The sequence below is a fragment of the Gopherus evgoodei genome, chromosome 2 (assembly GCF_007399415.2).
Source record: "Gopherus evgoodei ecotype Sinaloan lineage chromosome 2, rGopEvg1_v1.p, whole genome shotgun sequence".
Taxonomy (NCBI): Eukaryota; Metazoa; Chordata; order Testudines; family Testudinidae; genus Gopherus; species Gopherus evgoodei.
In genome coordinates, this window is record NC_044323.1 from 253,235,583 (window position 1) to 253,252,861 (window position 17,279).

At 42.7% G+C, this 17,279-nt stretch overlaps 1 protein-coding gene across 6 annotated transcripts in view; it reads left to right on the forward strand.

Moving 5' to 3' along the window:
- Positions 1-17,279, forward strand: part of TMEM67 (transmembrane protein 67) — a 66,063-nt gene that overhangs the window by 23,232 nt on the left and 25,552 nt on the right. For all 6 annotated transcript variants that reach the window (XM_030553467.1, XM_030553464.1, XM_030553466.1 and 3 more), the window contains 3 exons: positions 3,179-3,248; positions 3,343-3,417; positions 16,432-16,494. In XM_030553467.1, the coding sequence (XP_030409327.1) occupies positions 3,179-3,248; positions 3,343-3,417; positions 16,432-16,494 (208 nt within the window). The remainder of the gene's footprint in view (positions 1-3,178; positions 3,249-3,342; positions 3,418-16,431; positions 16,495-17,279) is intronic.

Genomic DNA, 17,279 nt, shown 5'->3' on the forward strand with positions numbered 1-17,279 from the left:
GACCAATGGTCCATTTAGCCCAGTATCCTGTCTTCCAACTGTGACAAGTGCTAGATGCTTCAGAGAGAATGAAGAGAATAGGACAATTGTTGAGTGATCCATTCGCTGTCATCTACTCTGAGCTTCTATCAGTCCTAGATTTAGGAACAACCAGAGCATGGGGTTGTGTTTCTGACCATCTTGGCTAATAGCAATTGATGGACCTGCAGTGTTGTAGCTCTGTTTGTTCCAGGATATTAGAGAGAATGATGAGTGAGGCAATATCTTTTGTTGGATCAACTTCTATTGGTGAGAAAGACAAGCTTTCAAGCTTACACAGAGCTGAAGGAGAGCTCTGTGTAAGCTTGTCTTTCTCACCAATAGAAGTTGGTCTCTCTTCTAGGGTTAATAGCCTTAGTCTTTTCTTAATCTCTCCTCATATGCAGTCTGTTCCATACCCCTACCCATTTTTGTTGCCCTTCTCTGTACCTCTTCCAATATATCTTTTTTGAGATGGGTGACCAAATCCGCATGCAGTATTCAAGATGTGGGCATACCATGAATTTATATAATTGCATTATAGTATTTTCTGTTTTATTATCTATCCCTCTCCTAATGGTTCCTAACATTGTTAGGTTTTTTTTTTTTTTTTTTTTTTGACTGCCACTGCTCATTGAGTGGATGTTTTCAGAGAACTATTTACAGCTGACTGCAAGATCTTTGAGTGGTAGCAGCTAATTTAGAACCCATCCATTTTCTATGTATAGTTTAGGATTTTTTTCTAGTATGCATTAAACGGCACTTACCAACAATTAATTTAATCAGGCATTTTGTTGCCCAATCACCCAGTTTTGTGAGATCCCTTTGTATTTCTTCATGACTGGCTTTTGACTAAACCAGTGTTTTTGAAACCATGGGTCGCAATCCAGTACTGGGTCACAGCATGTAAGGCACTGAGTTGCCTTCCTCTGGTCAGCGCCACCAACCAGGACATTAAAAGACCCATCAGCAGTGCTGCCCAGCTAAGACAGGCTAGTGTCTACATTCTCTAACACCATGCTGCGCCCTGGAAGCGGCCAGCAGTGGGTCTGGCTTGTAGGCAGGGTGGCCACAGGGCTCTGCCTGCTGCCCCCCCACCTCGAGCACCCGCTCTGCATTCCCATTGGCCAGAAAGTGGCCAATGGGAGCTGTGATAGAGGAGCATGGTGCCTGTGGGCGAGAGTTGTGCAAAGCTGCTTGTGTGCCTCCACCTAGGAGCCAGACCTGTTGCTGACTGCTTCCAGGGTGCAGCATGGTCTCTGGTGCTGGGACAGGCGGGAAGCCTGCCTCTGCACCACTGACTGGGAGCCACGGGCCCTAATCCCTGCCCCAGCCCTGAGCCCCCCCCCCCCAAACCCAGAACCCCTACCTGCACCCTGACCCCCCCAGCACCACCCCAGAGCCTGTGCCCTCATCCCAGAGCCTTGACCACCTCCTTCATCCCAAGCTCCCCATCCCTGGCCCTTCCCCAGAGCCCTGACCCCCTCCTGCACCCAACACCCTGCCTCAGCCCAAAGCCCCCTCCACACCCTGAACGTCTAATTCCCAGCACCAACCCGCAGCCCTCACCCTTGCACCCCAAGCCTTTGCCCCAGCCCTGAGCCTCTCCCAAATCCCTCATCCCCAGCACTGTTGGGTTGCGGGCATCAATAATTTTCTTCAGATGGGTTCCCAGAAAAAAAATTTGAAAGCTACTGGACTAAACTATCTTGAGTAATTTTATATTGTCTGCAAATTTTGCCACTGACTGCGCCACTCCTAAAGGAGGGGGAATGTTGTCTGGGCTTGCCAAGGGAAGGCAGCTGTGCTTTATGGCTGGGGCGGGGGATGAGGTTGGAAACTGCAGCAAAATATGAACGGTGGTCAGTTTTGCCGTGTTGACTCACGCCCCAGGAATGTCAGGTCTGATGGCTAATAAAGGTAGGTATTGGAAGCCCCTTTTTCCATGCAGCAGACAAGGCAGCACCCACCCTCCTTCCCCTAGAGATGGCAAATATCCCATGGGGTTAGGACCTGCTGTGGGCATTGTGCTAGTCACTCCTTTTTAAGCGGAGCTGGAAAGGAATTTTTCCTGCACCAGATTGGCTTCAGTGGAATGGGTGTTTTTTCCTCCAACCTTCCCCACAGCAGGTGTAAGGGAGGACCTTTTCTGGTAAGAAGAAAAGGTGGTAGGCCATATGTCACAACTTATTTTGTAAGTGTGAGGCAGATGTCCAGTGCAGGTACTCCATAGGGAAGGCATCAAATGATCAGATAAATGACCTGGTAAAGGACTTAAAAGAAGGTGCAGGATAAAGGAACAGAACAGGGGAAAGGAGTTGGAGTCTCCTATGATTAGTACAGCAGGGAACCAACCATGCTCCCCCTCCCCCTCATTCTTATAGTCTACCTTAATCATACTACGAGGGGGGTGGATGGTAAGGTCCGAGCCATGGGTTGGCTGGGAGCACGTAGGTGGAAAATGAAATGGGGTTGATGGAAGCCCTGGGTAATGATTTGAAGCAGCATGAATTTGCCTCCACTGTACAGTTTCTGCTGGGTAGTCCCAGACATCTATATAATAAAGTTGCAGCCTGATTAAAACCCATATCAGGTGTCTCCTGTCCTCTTTTCAGTATACCCAGACAACTGTTTTACTCCTTTTTCCATATCATTTATGAATATGTTGAACAGCACTGGTCCCAATACAGATCCCTGCTATTTACCATTTTCCATTATGAAATTGGACCATTTATTCCTACACTTTGTTTCCTACTTCAACTACTTACTGATCCATGAGAGGACCTTCCCTTTTATCTCATGTCTGCTTACTTTGCTTAAGAGCCTTTGGTGAGGGACCTGGTCAAAGGCTTTCTGAAAGTCCAAGTAAACTATATCCACTGGATCACTCTTGTCCATATGCTTGTTGATCCCCTCAAATAATTCTAATAGATGGGTGAGGCATGATTTCTCTTTACAAAAGCTGTGCTGATTCTTCCCCAACATATCATATTCATCTTTTGTGGTTCTTGCTACACGTTACACTCTCCGTAAAAGAACAAACTTGTTCTAATCTAATGTTTGAAGAGAATACCTTGCTTAACATTATAAAAGTCTTATAGTTAATGCTATTTTAAGTGTTTTCTTCATGTTTATATATTCATGTGTGTGCGATTCATAGGTGTATAAGATGTGAACAAACATTCATCAATATAAGCGAGTCTTGTGACTGTTCGGACCCAAATATTTTGGTAAGTGAAATTATGTTGTAAAGTGGGTTTTTTGTATGTGTATGTATGTGTGATAAAAATTTAACTGGAATTGGTCTTAATTTTATCTTTTCAGACTGGAGGGTTATGCTTCAGTAACAGCAGAAACTTCCCCTCAAAGGCAGTTGCAACTGTACGTTATGGACAGCTAGTAAGTGTTTTTGTTCTTAACATTATCAAGCTTCATGTTATATATTATGAATAGGCTTTTTGTACTGAAATGTTTTAAGAGCATTTTGTTACCCAATTTAATTTTAATGGAACATTTTCTCATACCTGGTATTATTTCAGTTTTTCCATTTACTTGTGTATCTTGCAAGTCAGATTCTTATCTTCCATGCTCTACCCCAATCTGCTGCACATACAGTAGTCTCTCAGTGAGATGGCTTATGTGAGGAAGTACTTATCTATCAAGGAAATAGCATGGTCAATTTGTTTAATTAAGGCCTGAAGTCTAGAGGCCAGGGTAATAATCCTGATTCTGTAAATAACTTGGTGTGACCTTGGACAAATCACCTAAATTTTCAGTGGCTCCATTTCTCTGTGTTTATTAAAAGAAAATACAAAACAAAACTTGCTTAACTTTTGAAAAGTACTTTGAAATGCTGGGATATAAACCACTATATAAAAGAAGGGTAGTGTAGACATGCAGACTCACCCCTGCAGCGCCTTCTGGGAATTAGCTCTTTTTCCAGCCAGGAGCGCCCTCTGCTGTCCGGTGATCCGCCTGTCCTGTGGCCGTATCCCTCCCTGGACTTGATGCCCTTTTACCTGGGGTGCCGCCCCCTGGCAGTAACCTCTTTTAACTTCAGGGTCTCCCCCTCCCAAGCGAACCCCCACCCACTATCCTCACCTCACCTCAGTATATGAGTACTGCCAGTCATGGTCTAGCCCCTGTGCCCTGGGGCAGACTGCAGTACCAGCCTACTCATCATTGGCAAGGTTGGGTTTGGACCTGCTGCTTTGACCTACCCCAGGGCTGCCCTCTGCAACCCCCAGTACCTGTTGACCTTGTGCTAGGCCACAGCCTGGGGCTTTCCAGGCTGGAGCTCCCCAGCTCCTCTGCCTTTCCCCTGCCCTGCTTCACTCAAGTACCCAGTCTCTAGCTCCCTGCAGCCAGGCCCTTCTCCTTCTACAGCCAGAGGGAGACTGACTAGGCTTCTGGCTCCCAGCCTCTTACAGGGGCCAGCTGGGCCTGATTGGGGCATGGCCCCAGATAAGCCTACTTTCCCCAATCAGCCCAGGCTTCTTGCCCCATCTACAGCCCTCTCCTGGGCTGTTTTAAGCCCTTCAGGGCAGGAGCGGGGGACCACCCTGCTCTAGGCAGTTTTCCAGCATCACTCAATACTGAGCGTCAAGGAGTGTTAAAAGTCAGCCAGGAAGCCCCTCTTTAACTTACAGAAGAAGAAGAAGAAGAAAAGATCTTTAAGCTTTAGTGATAGTTATAATGACCAGCAAAACTACTTTGGCTGGTGCAGGTTGGACATCAGCCCACTGATAAGAAAGTGCTAGAGACAACAGATCTATGCATCTATGCAGACTTGATAACAAAACAAGTTTGAGTAAAACTGAATTGAGTGTTGATCTCTCTCAAATAGGCTTTAAAAGTGTATGTTTGTGTGAACACAAAATAGGTTTCAGCCTGAAGTCAGTGCCAATGTTTGAGGGCAATTATCGAGTAATTCACCCTGTCATCTACTCCTAGCTCCTGGCCATCACTGGTCTAGGGAGACAGACCATGGGGTTGCATCCTGACTATCTTGGTTAATAGACATTGACGGATGTATCCTCCATGAACTTGTCTAATTCTTTTTTGAACCTAAGTTATACTTTTGGCCTTCATAACATCCTCTGGCAAAGAGTTCCACAGGTTGACTGTGCATTGTTTGCAGTATCTCCTTATGCTTTTATTAAATCTGCTGCCTATTAAATTTCATTGGGTGACACCTAGTTCTTGCGTTATGTGAAGAGGTAAATAACATTTCCCTGTTCACTTTCTCCATACCAGTCATGGTTTAATAGACCTCTGTTGTATCCTTCCCCCTTTAGGTAGTCTCTTTTCTAAGATGACCAATCCCATTTTTTTTTTTTTCAAACTCTCCTCATATGGATGCTGTTCCATATCTCTAATTTTGTTGCCCTTCTCTGTGCCTTTTCCAATTAATACATCTTTTGAGATGGGGGACCAGATATGCACACAGTATTAAAGGTATGAATAGACCATGGATTTATACAGTGGCATATATTTCTATTCCTTTTTTAATGGTTGCTATATTGTTAGGTTTTTTGACTGCCACTGCATACTGTGCAGGTGTTTTCAGAGAACTATCTACAATGAGTCCAAGAGTTTTTTGAATGATAACAGCTAATTTAGACCCCATCACTTTATATGTATCGTTGGGATGTTTTCCAATGTACATCATTTTGCATTTATCAACATAAAAATTTCATTGCCCAGTCACCCAGTTTTGTGAGATCCCTTTGTAGTTCTTTGCAGTCAGCTTTGAACATAACTATCTTAAGTTATTTTGTATCATCTGCTAGCTCTGCCTTCCCCTTTTTCCAGATAATTTATGAATATTCTGAACAGCATATGTCCCAGTACAGATCTTTGGGGGACCCTGCTGTTTACCTATCACCACTGCAAAAACAAACCATTTATTCCTATCCTTTGTTTTAACCAGATCCATGAGAGGACCTTCTCTCATCCCATGACTGCTTACTTTGCTTAAGAGCCTTTGGTGAGAAACTTTGTCAAAAGCTTTCTGAAAGTCCAAGTACACTATATCTGCCGGATCACTCATGTCCATATACTTGCTGACACTCTCAAAGAATTCTAACAGATTGAGGTATAATTTCCCTTCACAAAAACCGCATTGACTCTAACCCAAAAAACAGTATCTCTCATCCTAGTTCTCCTTTTAAGGCTTTGTAGACTGGTTATCAACATCACCATGTAGATCAGTGCAGAATTGGTTCAAGGCATCTGCAAGATTTGTCAGATTGATTATCGCATCATGAGGATAAAGTTTGTCACTTTTTACCCTTTCTGTGGCCCTGCACCCAGTAGCTACCTTTTACCTGTGCAGAGATGTGAACTAATTCATATACAATTACACTAAACAGATGATAGCCACTCCACCCTCAAACAGTTGAGGGTTAGCTCAGTTTACTTTAGGTTGGAGGAAGATACACGTAAGAACTATTTGCAAGATTATTGCAAATATCATTAGAAATATGCAGGTTAAATACTGTATTGCTTCAGTTGGAAGCAGGCTTCAAAAAAGCTATTAGTGTCAATTTGTATCCAAGATTGGAAAGGGTTGCAGACTATGTTGAAATTGTACCAACATTCTGTGTAATATGATGTGTCAGCTGTGGATTCATACTAATAGTTGAAGTGATTTTTAAAATATACTTTCAAACAATTGCTACACTAAGTTTTTCACTCTGAGTCTGGCCTGATAATTCAAGGGGATAAATAGTTCAGGGACTTGGACACCTAGGTGCTGCAAGCATAAACTGAGGTAGCATGTTTAGCTTTCATTTTCTCCAGTTCCCCCTTATCCCTACTGAACTCATGTGATATCCTTGATAGTCTTCTGTTGAGGAAAGGTTGCTACAACACAGGTCTTGCAAAGGAGTGATGCAGTAAAATGGTAGTTTGGGTTATAACAGGGGTAGGCAACCTATGGCACATGTGCTGAAGGCGGCATGCGGCCTGATTTTCAGTGATCCTCACACTGCCTGGGTCCTGGCCACTGGTCTGGGGGGCTCTGCATTTAATTTAATTTTCAATGAAGCTTCTTAAAACATTTTAAAAATCTTATTTACTTTACATACAACAATAGTTTAGTTATATATTATAGACTCATAGACTTTAGGGTCAGAAGGGACCAATATGATCATCTAGTCTGACCTCCTGCACAAAGTAGGCCACAGAATCCTACCCATCCACTTCTTTAACAAACCCCTAACCTATGTCTGAGTTATTGAAGTCTTCAAATTGTGGTTTGAAGACCTCAAGCTGCAGAGAATCCACCAGCAAGTGACCCATGCCCCATGCTGCAGAGGAAGGCGAAAAACCTCCAGGCCTCTGCCAATCTGCCCCGGAGGAAAATTCCTTCCCGACCCCAAATATGGCAATCAGCTAAACCCTGAGCATGTGGGCAAGACTCACCAGCCAGCACTCAGGAAAGAATTCTCTGCAGTAACTCAGATCCCATCCCATCTAACATCCCATCACAGACCACTGGGCATACTTACCTGCTGATAATCAAAGATCAATTGCCAAAATTAAGCTATCCCATCATACCATCCCTTCCATAAACTTATCAAGCTTAGTCTTAAAGCCAGATATGTCTTTTGCCCCCACTGCTCCCCTTGGAAGGCTGTTCCAGAACTTCACTCCTCTAATGGTTAGAAACCTTCGTCTAATTTCAAGTCTAAACTTCCTAGTGTCCAGTTTATATCCATTTGTTCTTGTGTCTACATTGGTACTAAGCTTAAATAATTCCTCTCCCTTCCTAATATTAATCCCTCTGATATATTTATAAAGAGCAAGCATATCCCCCCTCAACCTTCTTTTGGTTAGGCTAAACAAGCCAAGCTCTTTGAGTCTCCTTTCATAAGACAGGTTTTCCATTCCTCAGATCATTCTAATAGCCCATCTCTGAACCTGTTCCAGTTTGAATTCATCCTTCTTAAACATGGGAGACCAGAACTGCACACAGTATTCCAGATGAGGTCTCACCAGTGCCTTATATAACGGTACTAACACCTCCTTATCTTTGCTGGAAATACCTCGCCTGATGCATCCTAAAACTGCATTAGCCTTTTTAATGGCCATATCACATTGGCGGCTCATAGTCATTCTGTGATCAACCAATACTCCAAAGTCCTTCTCCTCCTCTGTTGCTTCCAACTGATGTGTCCCCAATTTATAACTAAAATTCTTATTATTAATCCCTAAATGCATGATCTTGCACTTTTCACTATTAAATTTCATCCTATTACTATTATTCCAGTTTGTAAGGTTTAGTTTATATAGGTTTAGTTTACAATAGTTTAGTTATATATTATAAACTTATAGAAAGAACCCTTCTAAAACAATAAAATGTATTAGTGGCACACGAAACCTTAAATTAGAGTGAATAAATGAAGACTCGGCACAGCACTTCCGAAAGGTTGCCAACCTCTGGGTTATAAGAAGGGTTTGGAGACACCATTTGGGGAACACTTATTCTCACTCTTCCAGAAATCAGTAAAATAAAACTATAATTAAAAAGAGAGGGCCAGGCTTCAAAACTGTGTTCACTTTCTTCTCTTATAAACTACAGAGATTATGTGATTCAGTTGCCCTCTTTCTACATCAGTCTTTATCCTTTTCTAGACTGTGTACACTGAGATGTCCAACTTTTCCTGGAGAAACATGTATTCTTGTCTAAATTATGATCTATGGGCAAATGTAAACATTTAAGACTCTATACTTCCCTGAATCCAAAGTGGATCTCCCACTGATATAAGTTGGAAGTTTGAACAAAGATCCAGAGTAGGATGCTTTTCTGTAGTAATTAAAAATTGTTATCACTATTTGTTCAGTGCATTATTTAGCATCATTCAGTGAGAAAATTTAAGACTAACATTTTCCTATCTTCCTGTCCCCATTTTTATCTCCATCTCCTCTTTGTGCTTCCTCTCTGTCCTTCCCTCCTTATTTCTTTCATGTACTAATGTGTAATTACCCTTTCCATGTGCTTAAATCCTGACTAGAACTGAATGAATTACTGATTTTTTTTGTTTAGTAGTTGAATTGAAACTGAATTGTCATCTTGATAAAATTATTTCAGTTTTTAGTTTTATTTCAGTCAAACAAAATGTTTAGAATGTTGATTCAAAACAAAATATCAAACCAAAAATGTTGATTCAAAATGAAATGTCAAAATGGTTCGTTGACATTTCTGAAGCAGTTAACTTTTCGTCTGAAACTAATGTAGGGTGACCAGATGTCCCGATTTTATAGGAACAGTCCTGATTTTTGGGTCTTTTTCTTATATAGGCTCCTATTACCCCCTACCCTCTGCCCCAGTTTTTTATGTTTGCTGTTTGGTCACCCTAAACTAATGTCAGATTTGACCTGATTTCACAAATTTTGATACCCCAAAAGTTACATTTTTAGCAAGTTTATAATTTGCTAAAAAAGCCTGCATATTCTCCTAACCCTTTCTCAATCCATTAGCAACTGTGTAGTTAGTTTACTTAATTCTCATCATTAGTCTTTAGCATTAAGACTTCAATAAAATTAATGAGCAGTGGAGGAGTTCACACCTCTCAGCTCTTTTTTTCAGGCTGTCTGCAGGCTCAATAACAGCTCTATTTACACTCAATTCATGTTTGGAAGATTTCTTGCAACCATGAGGGTAGAAACTTAAACATTTAAAAAAATATGAAATGAAAAACTAGAGTGTGAAAACTGAATGAGTCATGAAAACCACAAATATATCAGGGTGACCACGTATTGATTATGTGATAAATGTTAAGGTAAACTACACGGAACATCAGCTGCTTGTCAGAAGGTGCTGTGAAATCAGATATTCTATAAATGGCTGTATGATAGCCTATAATGTTGGTAATCTCCACATTTTCAGTTTTTAATACGTTTAAGTATATACAAGAATAAACATGTACTGTAATAATTGTAATATTTATTAAAACTTTTTTTTTCAATTTAAATGAGGCTGCTGCAGAATTTCTAAGCTGCCACACCAATGCACCACAGAAACCAGAGGCCTTCCAAAGAGTTTATAGCCAATTTGCTGCAGAGTTCATGGGGAGCCTTGGACTTCTTGGTCTAATATTTAATAGTTTAAGACAACTAGCTGACAGGGTCTAGAAGGATCAAAGGACACTGATTAACCATGTCCATCATCAGTCTATTAGTGTGACTAAAGGGAAATGGGCACAAATAAGATTTGAAGTTTTCTGCAAAAATGCTGGATATACACACAAAGATGTGGTTAATGATGGAAAAAAAATCTTTTTTGTGCATGAATCATTGAATATCAGGGTTGGAAGGGACCTCAGGAAGTCATCTAGTACAACCCCATGCTCAAAGCAGGACCAATTCCCAACTAAATTATCTCAGCCAGGGCTTTGTCAAGCCTGACCTTAAAAACCTCATGAGAATATATGCTTCCTCAAAATGCCAAAGCTAGTGAATGTATATTATTGGTGGAAACCTGCTCAAATTTTAGCTGTTTGAAAAAGCAGCAGTAGGATCCAGACTTGAAACTAAGGAATGTTGCCAGTTGGTTGACTTAGTTTTTCATAGATTAAAGCATAGATTAATGTCAATAGACATTTTGGAACAAATTGACAAATTAAATAGTCATAAGTCAACAGGACCAGATGGTATTCAGCCAAGAGTTCTGAAGGAACTCAAACTCAAAATTGCAGAACTACTAGCTGTGGTATATAACCTATCATTTAAATCAGCTTCTGTACCAGATGATTGGAGGAAGCTAATGTGAAGCCACTTTTTTAAAAAAAAAAGCTCCAGAGATGATCCTGGCAATTACAGGCTAGTAAACTAACTTCAGTACCAGGAAAATTGTTTGAAACTATAGTAAAAAAAAACAGAATTATAAGAAAGATGAACAAAAATTGTTGGGATGTAGAGGGGGAGAGTAAGAATGGCTTTTGTAATCATGCCTCACTAATCTATTAGAATTCTTTGAGGGAGTCATCAAACATGTGGACATGGTGGTCCAGTTAATATAGTGTACTTGGACTTTCAGAAAACTTTTCACAAGCTTTTCACCAAAGGCTCTGAAAGTAAGCAGACCTGATATAAACAGCAAGTTTCTCTCATGGATCAGTAACTGGTTAAGACAGGTGTGACAGCATGTCCTACCACTGCAGTGCCTCCTGCTGGCTGTCCTAGGAATTAGCACTGTACCCTCTCCTGGTGCTGTCTTGCCCACTGTCATCTCTGGTCCTGGACACACATCACTCCCAGGATTGCAATGTCCTCTTCAGTGACGCTGCCCTCTAGCTGTGCCATATTTATGTTCCCCCACCACCTTTTGGGGGACTTGCAGTCTATTGTCCAGCCAGTCCCTTCAATAGCAGACTGCAGTACACGGTCTAGCCACTTCCCACATGGCACCAGCACCTTCTTTGCCTTTGCATCAGGGCCTCAGTCTGCAGATCCCTGCAGCCTGCCAGGAGCTGCCTTTAGCTCTCTGGGTATCTGCCTGCAGCACTGCACTGTCCAGGGTGCTTGCTGTCCTTTGCCTACAGGGCAGCCTGTCTTCATCCCTTCTCAAACTCTAGGAAGTGACTGAAACTGCTCAATTCTGGAGCCCTTCTTATATGGTCCAGTCCAGCCCTGACTGGCTGTTCCTATAAGCCCTTCTGTGATTGGCTGCCTCCTGCAAAGCCTCCCTATGGCTGCCTTTAACCCCTTTTCTGCAAGTGTGGGGCAGACACCCCATCACAACAGGAAACAAAGGGTAGGAATAAATGGTCAGTTTTTAGAATGGAGAGAAGTAAATGGGGTGTCGCTCAGGGATCTGTATTGGGACCAGTGCTGTTGAACATATGATCTGGAAAAGGGGTAAATGGTGAGGTGACACAGTTTGCAGTCAATACTAAATTACTGAAGATAGTTATGTCCAAAGCATACTGTGAAGAGTTAAGAAGAGATCTCACAAATCTGGGTGACTGGGCAGATGAAATTCAATATTGATAAATGTGAAGTAGTGCATACTGGAAAATATAATTCCAAGTATACATACAAAATGATGGTCTGGTAGCAGTTCAGACTCACCGCTGTGGCTGGTTGTACTGGGAAATAGCTCTCTTGGACCAGCAAAGTGCCTTTTCTTAGCAGTGTCTCACTCGCCATTATTTCCACTGTCTCAACCCACACTACTGCTGGACCACAGAGTCCTCTTCAGGACACAGCCCTCCAGCTGTGCCCCAGCCTGCTATCTCCCCCCTTTCAGGGGACAGGCAGTCCTGAGTCCTTCCACTTACCTCAGCAGCCAGCTGCAGTCACTAGTATAGCCTCTGGGGCAAATTGCAGTCTGGACTAGGCCACTCTCCTTATTGGCAAGTAGGGGTAAAAAAGAGCAGGGGGGGACCAGACCCACCTGCTACCCTGGGTCCCATACCAGGGACCCTGTAGCTGGCAGCCACTTACTGTCCCTCCTCCTATTCCCTCTGCCTACGTTCCCTAGGCCTCTTCCCCTGTAGCACTAGCACCTTCCCTGCCCTTGCTTCCAGGCCTCAGTCTGGCCATGGTCAGCCAAGAGCTCCCCTATTGCTCTGCTACTCTGCCCAGCACTGCAGTATCTCCAGTGCTCCTCAGCAGACAGTCCTTCTCCTTTGCCCTCAAGGGAAAGACTTCCCCTTGCTCTGCTGAGCAGCCGTTTATATATGTGCTGCTCCAGCAAGCCTTCTCCTGATTGGCTCTCCCAATAAACCCTTTCCTGATTGGCTGAGTTCTGTGCCACCTCTCCAAGGCTGCCTTAAACCCTTCCCCTGCCTGTGTGGGGCAGCTGCCCCACCACAGGTCTAAATCAGTGGTCACCACTCAAGAAAGAGATCTTGGAGTTATTGTGGATAGTTCTCTGAAAACATCTTTTCAGTATGCAGCAACAGTCAGAATGTTAGGAACTGTTAGGAAAGGCATAGATAAAACAGAAAATAAAATACCACTATATAAATCAATGATATGTACACATCTTGAGTACTCTGTGCAGTTTTGGTCACCCCATCTCAAAGAAGAAATATTAGAAATGGAAAAAGTGCAGAGGAGGACAACAAAAATGATTAAAGATATGAAACAATTTCCATATGAAGAGAGATTTAAAAGACGGGGACTGTTCAGCCTCAAAAATAAATGACTAAGGGAGGATATGATAGAGGTCTATAAAGTCATCAATGGTGTGGAGAACGTGAACTGGGAAATGTTATTTACCCCTTCACATAATGCAAGAACCAGGGATCACCCAATGAAATTAATAGGCAGCAGGTTTAAACGAGCCAAAAGGAAATACTTCCTCACACAAATCAGCCAACTCATGGAACTCATTGCCAGGAGATATTGTGAAGGCCAAAACTATAACTGTATTAAAAAAACAATTAGATAAGTTCATCAATGGCTGTTATGCAAGAGGGTCAGGGATGCAGTCCCATGCTCTGGGTGTCCCTACGCCTCTGACTGCCAAATGCCTGGACTAGAAGGCAGGGGATAGATTACTTGATGATTGCCATGTTTTGTTCATTCCCTCTGAAGCACTTGACACTGGCCACTGTTAGAAGACAGGATACTGGGCTAGGTGGACCATTGGGCTGATCAAGAATGGCCTTTCTTTTGTTCTTCTGTTCAGAATTGAAGAGTGCTTTATGAAAGAGAGAAGGAGAAAACTAGTGTGTTTTAAAGCAAGATTAGTCACACTTTCTAAATAGTTTCAGTTACTGGAAACAGATCTTCAGTTTGTATTTCATAGACACAAGATACCTTTTTTCATTTTAGATCTGTCTAGTTGCATTATTTCCCTTTTGATTACTGTTATCAAACTCAGTGAGTATTAGCAAATAAAGCCCTGAAGCTGTTGCACATACATGGACCCTTGTACCTGCCCAAAACCCCTTTGAAGTTACTGGCACCCCTCAAGGGCAGTACGATATGCCCATTTGTGGCAGCGTGCAGGTTCAAAGCTTAAGTCTTTCTTTTTTGGTTCAGGCATTAATATCTTGGAGAAAATATATTTTACTGAAGCAGCACAAACTTTTCCTTTGCTATAGTCTACCTGTTTTGTACCAATCTGTAGCTCTGAGTGATAGATCAATTCCAAGGGGACATTATTTTTCAAGGAAGAAAGCTTTTAGAAAAGTTAGAAAAATAGTCCCAAGTCTTTCAATTGGCATGCTATATTATTTTCCAGACTCTGATATATTGAGTTAATTGACATTCTATTTACGGCTGAAAACAGATACTGTGGGTTTGTCTACACTACAGGATTATTCCGAATGTACAGAAACCGTTTTTTAAAACAGATTGTATAAAGTTGAGTGCACGCGGCCACACTAAGCACATTAATTCGGCAGTGTGCATCCATGTACCAAGGCTAGAGTCGATTTCCGGAGCATTGCACTGTGGGTAGCTATCCTATAGCTATCCCATAGTTCCCGCAGTCTCCCCCGCCCATTGGAATTCTGGGTTGAGATCCCAATGCTTGATGGGGCAAAAATAGTGTTGCGGGTGATTCTGGGTAAATGTCATCACTCAATCCTTCCTCCATGAAAGCAATGGCAGACAATCATTTCGCGCCCTTTTTCCTTGGGTTACCCTGGCAGATGCCGTAGCATGGCAACCATGGAGCCTGTTTTGCCTTTTGTCACTGTCACCGTATGTGTACTGGATGCTGCTGACAGAGGCAGTACTGCAGTGCTACACAGCAGCGCTACACAGCAGCATTCATTTGCCTTTGCACGGTAGCAGAAATGGTTATCATCCCTATTGCACCGTCTGCCATTGTAAATTGACGAAGAGATGATGGTTATCAGTCATTTTGCACCGTTTGCAGTTGGAAATTGGTGATGACAGTTATCAATCCTTTTGTACCGTCTGCTGCTGTCATGGGTGCTCCCAGCTGGCCTCGCTGAGGTCAGCCGGGGGCGCATGACTAAAAATAGGAATGACTCCCCGGGTCATTCCCTTCTTTATGTTTTGTCTAAAAATGAAGTCAGTCCTGCCTAGAATATGGAGTAAGTGTACTAGAGAACCAGAGAGCACAGCTGCTCTGGGTCCGAGCCCCAGAGATCCCACAGAAATGATGAGCTGCATGCCATTCTAAGGGGTGCCCCTGCAACAACCCCACCCGTTGCTTCCCTCCCCGCCTAACCCTCCTGGGCTACCGTGGCAATGTCCCCCCATTTGTGTGATGAAGTAATAAAGAATGCAGGAATAAGAAACACTGAGTTTTTAGTGAGATAAAATGAGAGGAAGGCAGCCTCCAGCTGCTATGATAGTCCAGGGAGTACAGAATCTTCTTTAGACATGAAGGAGCGGGGGGCTGATGGAGCTCAGTCTCCAACTGCTATGATGAGGATGGTTACCAAGCCTTTTGTACCGTCTGCCGGGAATGACCGGGAGTCATTCCCATTTTTACCCAGGCCCCCCCGGCCGACCTCACCGAGGCCAGCCAGGAGCACTCACGGGCTGATGATGACGATGGATACCAGTCATTTTGCACCATCTGCCACCGGGAAGGGGATGCTGGTGTTCAGCGCTGCAGCACCCCGTCTACCAGCAGCATGCAGTAGACATAGGGTGACATTGAAAAAAGGCGAGAAGTGATTTTTTTTTCCCTTTTCTTTCGGGGGGTGGGAGAAGGGTGTAAATTGACAACATACACCCTGAAACACCCGAGAAAATTTTTTGACCCTTCAGGCATTGGGAGCTCAGCCAAGAATGCAAATGCTTTTCGGGGACTGTGGGATAGCTGGAGTCCTCAGTACCCCCTCCCTTCCTCTGTAACTGTCCATTTGATTCTTTGGCTTTCCGTTACACTTGTCATGCAGCACTGTGCTGAGTCCCTGCTGTGGCCTCTGTCTATCATAGCCTGGAGATTTTTTCAAATGCTTTGTCATTTTGTCTTCTGTAACGGAGCTCTGATAGAACAGATTTGTCTCCCCATACAGCGATCAGATCCAGTATCTCCCGTACGGTCCATGCTGGAGCTCTTTTTGGATTTGAGACTGCATCGCCACCCGTGCTGATCAGAGCCCCACGCTGGGCAAACAGGAAATGAAATTCAAAAGTTCGCGGGGCTTTTCCTGTCTACCTGGCCAGTGCATCCGAGTTCAGATTGCTTTCCAGAGCGGTCACAATGGTGTACTGTGGGATACTGCCTGGAGGCCAATACTGTCGAATTGCGGCCACGCTAACCCTAATCTGACATGGCAATACCGATTTGAACGCTACTCCCCTCGTCGGGGAGGAGTACAGAAATCGGTTTAAAGAGCCCTTTATATCGATTTAAAGGGCTTCGTTGTGTGGACGGGTGCAGGGTTAATTAGGTTTAACACTGCTAAATTTGGTTTAAACCGTAGTGTAGACCAGGCTTGTGATGCCATGGTTCCTTATTTACAGGGTATAACAGTGGTATCAGCATGGTTTCTGAAAAACCTACAAGCATCTGCAGCTGCTTGTTGGGTAAGTTTTGAGCATGTTTTGAATTAGTATCTTGTATTTTACTAGTAGAAATATTAATCTGATAAATCTGAAATACATAATGCATGGCAACTTAATTTTTGAAATTTGATGTATTCAATTTATTTTTAAAGAAAACTTATTTTGAGATAACAGTATACATAGGAGAGAAAATAGATACTGTGTTTTTAAAAAGAACATTAGACAATAATCAATGCTGATGGGAGTTATAGTATAGGAGAATCTTCACTTCTTTGGGAATTAATCTTATTAGAAAGACTACCCTGCTCCCAAGAAGGGGGGGAAAAAAGACTAAAAGGTTATGAGAATGTATAGGTTTTTAGTTTGATTTATCCTGAAGGGGAAGCTTTTCATTAATTTACAAAGAGTAAATTTGTGTTATTGAAAATTTAAATTTAAATTTGATTTTTTTACAAATATTTTGTTACTTGAGTTTGCTTTTTCTTTTATTAGCTCAGATTTGGTTAATTGGAGCCTTTTCTGACCACAGAGAAGAGAGCATTTATGGTTAAAACACTAGACTGGGATTGAGAAGATCAGAGTTCATTTTCCTGCTCTGCCACGGATTTCTTGTGTGATCTTGGGCAAATCACTTAGCCTCTTTGTACCTCAATCAACCATCTACAGTATTAAGTAGGGATGATATTAGTTCAGGTTTTTTTAGGATTAATCCATTTAATGTTTAAGAAATGCTTGGACTCTAAGACGGTAGGGACCGCATAAATACCTACATATAGATTTGTGTCTTGTATAAGTCACAGCAAGTG